The sequence below is a fragment of the Heterocephalus glaber genome, unplaced genomic scaffold (genome assembly GCF_053883595.1).
Source record: "Heterocephalus glaber isolate CG9 unplaced genomic scaffold, H.glaber_assembly_v1.0 deba00001428, whole genome shotgun sequence".
Lineage (NCBI taxonomy): Eukaryota > Metazoa > Chordata > Mammalia > Rodentia > Bathyergidae > Heterocephalus > Heterocephalus glaber.
In genome coordinates, this window is record NW_028258293.1 from 15441800 (window position 1) to 15450790 (window position 8991).

The following is an 8991-nucleotide window of genomic DNA, read 5'->3' on the forward strand; positions in this document are numbered from 1 at the left end:
TTTATCAAAGTGTTGTAAAAATGTTTCTCTTCGAATTAGATTATTTCAAAACGGATCCTGATTTTCAGGTTTTAAAGTTATGAAATAAGAAAGTAAAATCAAAGGCTAAATAGTCAAAGGATTATCTTAAAAATCAGCGTTTTTCTTAGCGACTCCTATAGATCATGCTGTTTGCTCCTAAATCTCAGAGAAGTTGCAGGGATCAGAGGACGAAATCCAAGCAGTCCTGGTTTCTCTCTCGGATTCACTCCTAAATCAGGGCTGGGCTCAGAGAATGTTTTGCATTTCGCACCAGGAGACCCCAGTCTTTAAAACAAACTCCAGGGGAAACAACTTTCTTCCTTTGCCTCAGTCCTGTGTATCAGATAAAACGGGAGAAATCCGGCTGAAGAGTTTGCGCTCCCAACCTCAGAATCCAGCGGGAAACTGATTTGATTCCACTCAGGTTTTCTGCAAGCTACCTCGAGAGACCAACGGGTGAATCTGCCGGAATGAATTAATTTCCATTCCTCGAACTTTGGCGGAGCGCCTACCAGTGTGCCTAGCATGCTGCTAATTACCCAAGAAAATAGCTTTCTAACCTGTGGCCCTCCGAGCAGTTCCAGGCACTTCCGACAACCTCAGAGTGACCTGAGGTGTAATCTCTTCCTTTCCTTTCCGGACAGATTGAACTTGAAGGTTTGAAATCCCTCGCGGCTACTCGCGCGCCCTCTGGATGTGGACTCCAGTTAGCGCCCCACAGCACCCGCCTCTGGTTTGTAGCTGCCCCAAATTTCGTATTGAGGACTTGGTGTCAGCTTTAAGGTCTGAAGACACACACTGCTGACAAGAACAGAGTTCCGAGCCCGCAAAGTGACGTGGCCAGGAAATCGGCTTCTAGAGTGGTCGTTTCCTAACCATTCTGCGGTCATCATTGCACGGGTGAAAGCTGTGAGTCCTCAGGTTAGAAATCTGTGGACTGAAAGAGGAAATTATTTCCGCGGAAGTATTTGGCACCTGAGCGCAAATAGGTTTCTACAGTTGGCCGAAAGCGGTAGTAGCCCTCGTTCCGCGCGCCCCGTAGTGGCCGCGCCTCGGCCTTCGCCAACTCATCACGCAGCCCCGCAGGAAAACCCAGGCCAGGGCTCGGAAGTACACGGCCGAAGGCCCAACAGCCCGGCGCTGAGTCCTGGAAACCCGCCATCCTGAGCCCTGACCCACGCCGGCATCCCCCGTGAGTTCTTCCAGGCCCTGCTCCCCCCTTCCCTCCGGCGCGCTCTGCAGAGAGGGAAGCTCGGACAGCAGGTCCAGCCTGGAGTTTGACTCCCTCACCGTAGTGCTTCCCAGAAGTTAAGGAGCAAACTCACCTAAGGGCATTTTAGAAGTTTGGCTTCCGGCTGCCTGGGCACGGAAGCCACGAACCCACCAGGGAGGAGACTGGCGCGAGGCAGGCGTGTCCTAGGAAAGACAGAGGTGCGGATGCGACCCAGGGAAACCCCGAGCTCCGTGGTGCTGGCCACTCAAGCACCCTTGGGGGATAACCGTTGCTTTGCCTAGGAGAAACGGGAAACATGGGTCCTCGCAAACCGTCCCTCGGGCCCCAGATGCTGCTGCAGCCGCTGCTGCCGCGCTCGAAGCGCTGTGGGCGGCTGGACAGGCTGCTGTGGTCCCCGCTCCGCGCGCTGGGACCGGGAATCCCGGGGAAGCAGAGAAGCTTCGCTGCTCCTATCCTAGCTGCATCGGGCAGCAAATGCCCGGTCCAGACCGCGATCCTTCTTTGCCTGCCTAAAGCTGAAGCTCAGGCCTAGTGGTCCCCAAAGCTGTGGGCTGAAAGTGAGCAGGGTCTTAAGAGTGTGAGATACAGAGATCACTGTCCTGGCCGAGTGTGGAAGCGACTGCAGAGACGCGCAGGCAGCTTGGGACGCGTCGGAGAGGGCGGCAGCTCAGGAGACACCTGTGAGCCAGCGTCCGAGTGTCTGCGCTTCTAGGCGCGGGCACCTTGGGGCAGTGAGAGCCTGTGAGTGCATGAGGGTGACGACGAGTGAGCTTCAGGACCGGCAGAGGCTGCACAGCGCTACCGAGGCCGCCTGCCCTTAGCCCGGGCCCTAAGTGCAGGGATCGGGTGCTGGCCAGAATCAAATGCCACTGGGACATCTTGGCAAACAGCGGCAGGCAGCAGAGTGGCAGCTGTGCAAACGCCTCAGGCGATGACTAATGAGAGGTGATGGATGGCGGAGGAAGGGGGACAATGAGGTCTAGATGGAGGCTTTGGAAACTGGGTGGCGGACCCCTCCACACACGTAACGGATCGGTACGGCACCCTGGGTCCGCCCAAACTGGCAGTCCTTGAGTTAGGGACTCGGAAAGTATCAATAGAGATCTTACGGTGGAACAACCGAGTTCATCCCAGGAAACTTCCAGATCTCTGCCTAGTGGCGTCCCTGCCCCGGGTACCTCTCAGGACATTCCTTGAGGATGGGACTGGGGTCGTTGTTTCCAATATAAAGGCACTGAGGCTCTATGATGTTGCTGCCCTTCAGCACAGAGGCCGGAATGGCCCCGCTGGAACTGAACTCACATCTAAGAAAGTTCCTGTTTCCAGTTGCATCTCCAGCTTCCCAGGCTCCTCTGTGGGTGATACCAGCTGCTGGAGTCTGACACTCTGTGGCCAGGGAAGCCAGCCCCTATGCTATGCTAACCCTCCAAGCTTCATTGGGAAAGGGTCTGGGGTCAGACGGGGGGGGGGGGTCCCCGGCAGCCCTGGATCCTCCCCCGTCAGATCGCACAGCTGGGGTTGGCTTAGGGGAAGGTTCAAAGCCAGGCCGGAATGAAGAGGTGAAATCGACCATGACGTTTAACTGTCCTCAAATCCCTGCCTAATTTAAGCGCTGTTCTCGTTGATCTCCCCATCCTCCCACTTCCCTCAGTGACCTCAATGCAAATAGAAGTGGGGCCGAGGTGAGGCGCGCCAGGGGTTCTAGAAGCATGGGCGTGACGCAATCTGGCTGGGGCACGGGCCCCCTCCGCCCATTGGCTGCCGGCGCTGGGGACCCCTCCCGACCCGCGGCGGGGCTGGAATAAGAGCAGCTGCTGGCTCTGGGAGGCGTCCAGACGCTGCCTAGCCCAAGAGTCGCCTGGACTTCCGAAGGGCTCCCGTTTAGCACCGCAGCCTCTACTCCAAGACATCGCCGACCAGGTGAGCCCCAGATCTCTGCTCAGGTTGTCCTTTTCCTCTCACTCCTCAACTAACTCTCTCTCTCTCTCTCTCTCTCTCTCTCTCTCTCTCTCTCTCTCTCTCTCTCGCCATTAGTCTATCTCAGTTTATTTCCCTCCTACTCTCAGTCTCTCTGTCCACTTCCGTCTCCATCTCTTCCTCAGAGTCTCCGTTAGTCAGCAATCCATGCCAGGGTCCTGTCCAAGGTAGGATCCGATAGTGTCAGTGCCGGGACTCCTGCTCTGCGCTCCCCGGCTGCCAGTCTCTGGACACTTGGGCTCCCAGGCTTCGCTCTCTCGGAAGGATGCGGGAGGGGGTTTCCCAAGATGATGCTTTCGGGAATCGCCTCTAGCACCTCGCGTTCCCAGTGAAATTGGCCCAGAGTCTGGGCACACGCGAATGGGGGTTGCGGGGAGAATGAGCTCAACGCCTGAACTGCAGGCACCCTAAATTGCAAGCCCCACTTAAGGCTCCGGAAGTAGAGAGGTCTCTTACCGACCTAACTTCAGCCTAAGCTTGGTTCTTGCAGGCAACGGAGTTGCCAGAAGACGGAGCAGCTGAGCACTAGATATGGTCCTTCAGTTTTTCAGATTACAACTATAGAAATATTGGCTCTCTACCTACCCGCTCCTTCCCCACCCCTGGGTGTATTCGAAAGCCCACACAGGAAAACAGCCCTGGGTTTCCTTATAGGAGCAGTTACTGTGCCGGGAGCTCTTAGAGAATCCTCAAGACTTGCCCGACAGGTTTATGTAGCATTTGGTGGAGAGGGAAAGAGAGAAATCTCATTTATCATCCCCCTAAAATAGCACCTCTCAGTTGCAAACCATGCATGCTATGTGTCTAATGGACCCTCTGATGGTCCACTTTGCTGATGGAGAATTGAAGCTGAAGGGAAATATCTGAAGCCACAAAATCAAAAAGTTAGAGTCAGAAGCAGACAGGAGGTCAAGTCTGTGACCTCATAGAACTTTGAGCTGGTGCCTGAGATGATGTCATTCTTCCCTTGCAGGGAGACGTCATGGGCTTCCAGAAGTTCTCCCCATTCCTGGCTCTCAGCATCTTAGTTCTGTACCTCTCAAGCAACCTGCATGCAGTGCCATTCAGGTGAGACAAACAGAAGCCAGGAGGGCCAGTCCTCTGCTGGGGGGAGGGGGGACATGTGTATATGCATGTAAGCTTATTGTAAACTTTTTCTGATGTAATAATGTATAGTGCACAATTTTTAATACTCTGATATACAATACTCTGTGTTACAAATTCCATGGACCATATTGACTCTAGCAAAATGCTTTTGTTGCTTTTCATCCAACTTTTGTATAAATAGCTTACCTAGTTACCCAATCAGCTATGATTTGAGAAATGAATTGCATCCTAATCTAACTAGTTTACCAAAAACCATTGTTATCAAATCCAACATGTAATGTGTTTATCTTTTTTCTCACTTACATACAAATTATATTTATTAAATTAAAACCTTATTTAGATTTAACACCAATTGTAAGTTTTATCATTTAATTTTTAGTAATGGCTGCACCCAACTCTTAGACCACAAAATTCCTGAAAATTTAACTAGCAGGTTTCATAAGCCTATGTGCACCGATTCCAATCTAACAGTGGAGTCCACACCAATGCCTGGCTTCCGATAAGGGCATTGCCTCAAGCCTTGTCCTCTGGGAGTTGAGGCAGCTACATCCTCAGGGGAAGAAGCTGGGACCAAGAAGCCTGGCTGCTTCTCCCAGGGAGAGGGAGCCAGAGTCTCAGAGTCCACACCCAGTTTGCTGTCCCCTACCAGGCAGGACTTGGAGAGCAGCCCAGTCCTGGTCGAGCTAGGTGAAGAGGAAGCGCGCCTCCTGCTGGCAGCACTGGTGCAGGACTACCTGCAGATGAAGGCCAGTGAGCTGGAGCAGGACCAGGAGACAGAGGGCTCCAGGTAAGGCTCCCACCTGGCCATCCCAGAGGCTCCCCTCCCCTTCAAGTTCCCAAACGCATAGGAAGGAGGATCTTAAAAGGTAGGAGAGAGCACACAGGCCAGGAGTCCAGCAGGCTGTACTGTACATCAAGACATTGGACCCAGCAGTTCTCAGGCTGTACTGAAGATGAGTTGCTGCAGAGACCATGGTTAGATCACATTTAACAGATGGATATCTGGAAGTAGTTAGGGTAGGTATGGAATCCCTTACTGTGGGAACTGATCTTGTGATACCAGAAAGATCTCCCAGCATTGGATGGGTGAAGACCGGTAAGGATAAAGCCTGAAGCCTGGAGGTGGACTGGTATATTTCCAGAGATTTTAGAAATTTGGCTCTACCTAGTTCATCTGCATGTCATATTCTCTCACAAGGAGCCTTGAATTTTATATTTGTAAAGTGAAGTCGAAGGCTTGCAGGGGTTGGGGACAGGTAGGGCAGTGTCTGAGATAGAGAAATATGCATGTTGTCCCAAGGCCAAGGAGAGCACCTTTCCCCTGCCCCAGCTCCCTGTGTACCCTGAGCCTGGGAAAGAGACCAGCCTTGGCCTGGCCCTGCACTACTCAGGTAGAGGCATGGGTCAACCTGCATCCACTCTGAGAAAGAACCCCCTTATTAAACACGAAGGACTGAACCCTATGTGGAAGGCCACCCTTCCATGCCACAATCCTGGCCCATGCACCTCAGAGCCCTCCTGATGGAGGATGTGTGAGCTGCCCTCCTGCCTGTGCCTCCTCCCTCACCTAAAGGGTTCCTGCCTGGTCTAACCTGCTGACTGCCCACAGGGGCAGATCCTGTGCATGACACTGTCTGGCATGTCTTTTCCCTACAGCCTGGACAGCCCCAGATCTAAGCGATGTGGTAATCTGAGTACCTGCATGCTGGGCACCTACACACAGGACCTCAACAAGTTTCACACATTCCCCCAAACTGCAATTGGGGTTGGAGCACCTGGCAAGAAAAGGGATATGGCCAGTGACTTGGAGACAAACCACCACCCTCTTGTTGGCATGCCCCAGGATGCCAACTAAACTCCCTCTCTCCTTTCTAATTTCTTTTCCTGCTTTCTTCCTATAACTTGATGCATGTGGTTCCTCTCTGGTTGCTCTTCGGGCTGTTATTAGTGGATTTCCTCTGGCAGAGAATCTCTGGGATCTGAGATGGGCAGAGAGAGAGAGAGGAGGACTCAAGAGACCAGAAGAGAATCATCCGTCTAACTGTGCTGGTCATTTGGGGAATAAAATTATTTTTCCAAAAAGACCTTAGATGTGATGGTTGTTGCTGTGGCCCACATCTCAGGCTTCCTGGTTTCCAGGACATGTGCTTAGAAGTAGCCTTAGCCCCAGGGTAGCTGGACACAGGTGAGTGGTGCCTGTGATCCAGCTCAACCAGCAAGAAAAGGGCTGCCAAGGAGCAGGTAAGCACCTCTGGACTGGATGCTGCAAATTCTGCTCTTCTTCCAGGTAAGATAAGGGATTTTCATTTTCTTACAAAGAGGTATTTTGTGCATATGACCGGGCTGTGGATTCTATAATCCTTGCGAATGGGCTTAGGTGTGGCACTATAATCTACTCTAGTCTAGTAACCATTTGTTAATTTTTAGCCTACTTATACAGGAAAGATTGGCTGTTACAACCCTGTGTTCCATGGCCAGTCCTACCAAGAGTCAGTCATCTTAGGGTTTTCTGACACCCCTATATCTATGGGAATGTCCACAGCGCCTGATCATGGTGTTTTCTGTAATGCCCTTCTTGTTCTTCTGCTCTGATAAATATGTTAAGGAGATGCTTAAGGTTAATTGGTATCTCTCAGAGCAGCAACTTTACCATGATGGTCTCATGGGGCAGGCTCCTCCCCCAACCTCTCACAGACAGGCCTTCTCTTTTTTCTCATCCTTCAAACCAGCGTCACTGCCCAGAAGAGAGCCTGCAACACCGCCACCTGTGTGACCCATCGACTGGCAGGCTTGCTGAGCAGGTCAGGGGGTGTGGTGAAGGACAACTTCGTAGCCACTGATGTGGGTTCCAAAGCCTTCGGCCGGCGCCGCAGGGACCTTGTGGCTTGAACAGCTAAATGGCCCCCGGAAGCAGGTGACTGCCTGTACTGTAAGGTGGGAGGAGGGATGGCCACATGGCACAGGGTTGTAGTCTATCCTTTGAGCCTCTGTGAGCCCATATGGTTGAAAAAAGTCCACAGAGAACAGCACCCACATCAGTGACTGAAGAAAGGACTCTGAGACCCAATAGCTGAAACTGGAATTTGGGTTCATCTCCTCTGTTTTTCCATTCTTTTCTTCGGATGCTGAGTTCATCAAGACAGGAAATATGGATCCTTGGGGATTTGAAAGGGAAGGACATTACGCTTTTGGAGTATATACTACAATGCCATGTACTTCTGAATTAAGAGAAGGGCCTTGGGCTTAAGAACTTTGTTTGCCCTCTGCTAGCTATATAACCATGGGTGACTCACTTAACTCTCCCTGAACCTCAGTTTCTCCTTCTGTGACATGAAGGCTTTTATAGTACCTACCTCCTAGCATTTATATAAAGAATAAATGAAATAATAAATGTCAATAACTAAACTCTAGCTGTTTTTTTTTCTTTCCTAGGACACATTAAAGTGAAACTCTACTTCTTTTAGTGTGTAATGAAGGCAATTTGTATGGAGGACTCCATGGAAGGCATTCATATTTGCATATTTCTTGATACTGAAGCTATCTTTTTTGTTTGAAAAGAACTAAAGCTAAGTGCAGAATAAGCTCATTGCAGTTACCTGTTGTGCATTGTTTTATATTTAATTCTGTCTCCAATAAACATGACAGCATGTCTCATCGGTCTATCTGGTAACACATCTGGTCCCCCTCAGCTATCCTGTTCATGTTGGCAACTCTGCCAAACCTCGGGGGGACATGAAATCACTGCCTCTTGAGTGTCTGGGACACATGGTAATGCTGTGCCTTGATGGAACAATCTATTTAAAGAAATGTCAATGTTGTCATTTGTGAACTTCATCAAAATTAAAAATGTATTTTCGATACCCTTAAATGGAATCTGTGCTGCTATTTATGCTGTTTTTCCCAGGAGTACTTTAAAGGACTGTGAGCACTTTTTGTTGACCAGGCTGACTCACTTGAAGCAAAGGCAACATGGTTGGGATGAATTCTCGGTGTCTTGTACCCTCACTTTCTAGTGAAACATCCCTCTTTGGAATTTGACTCCTAAGCATATCAAAAAGGACAATTCACATTTATTTTTAGAGGGTGCCCTGGTCCCCAGCCTCAGCAATTACTGTGTATTTCTCCATGACTCAGGTTTGCCCTTATCCATCCCTTCCTTCCTCCACATGAGACCCCTGTTTGTGCACCCCTTGGCCTGCAAACCCCTTTAGAAATGATGCCTCAAACTGAAATGGGATCACAGATGGGCCGACCTATCAAGGTCATCAGGGCCATCCGGTCCTACTTTGTATTCTATGAGGTACAGAGAAGTGTCTTGCTTGAGGTCCTGCAATAAGTTTAACAAAGATATTTGGTCATTTAACAAGTACCTACTGAGTGCCTGCTATATGCTAGGAGTATTCTAGGCACCAGGAATTGAGCAATGCACAGACTAAACTCCTTGCACTTGGGGAGCTCACATTCTAGTTGGAAGAAATTGAGGTGATTTTTGTTGTAGAATAATAAACTCTCCACGTGGGAATGTCCCATGGGAAACTCTCTATCAGGGATGTCACAGGATCTGATCTCTTATTCGACACAGGAATTTCCCAGTTGTCAACATCCCTGGCATCTGCTGGGGCCTCCAGCGGCATGTTGCTGAGTGTAACTCT

At 50.5% G+C, this 8991-nt stretch overlaps 1 protein-coding gene across 2 annotated transcripts; it reads left to right on the forward strand.

Annotated features, from left to right (window-relative positions):
- Positions 1–3010: 3010 nt before the first annotated feature.
- On the forward strand, positions 3011–8207 carry Calca (calcitonin related polypeptide alpha). Of its 2 annotated transcripts, XM_004851473.3 has the most exons (5): positions 3011–3175; positions 4206–4300; positions 4989–5126; positions 7069–7253; positions 7772–8207. In XM_004851473.3, exons 2-4 carry the CDS (start codon positions 4215–4217, stop codon positions 7226–7228), a joined length of 384 nt encoding a protein of 127 aa, XP_004851530.1. In that variant the 5' UTR covers positions 3011–3175; positions 4206–4214; the 3' UTR covers positions 7229–7253; positions 7772–8207. The 2 variants fall into 2 exon arrangements, with proteins under 2 accessions (XP_004851530.1, XP_004851529.1); XM_004851472.3 differs by lacking the exons at positions 7069–7253; positions 7772–8207 and adding an exon at positions 5996–6423.
- Positions 8208–8991: the final 784 nt, after the last annotated feature.

Excerpts from the sequence above, each read along its gene's own strand:
- Calca (XM_004851472.3), top strand. The coding sequence starts at position 4,215 with ATGGGCTTCCAGAAGTTCTCCCCATTCCTGGCTCTCAGCATCTTAGTT. Across the intron at positions 4,301-4,988 it reads CTGCATGCAGTGCCATTCAG|GCAGGACTTGGAGAGCAGCC; the intron begins GTGAGACAAACA and ends GTCCCCTACCAG. Across the intron at positions 5,127-5,995 it reads CAGGAGACAGAGGGCTCCAG|CCTGGACAGCCCCAGATCTA; the intron begins GTAAGGCTCCCA and ends TTTTCCCTACAG.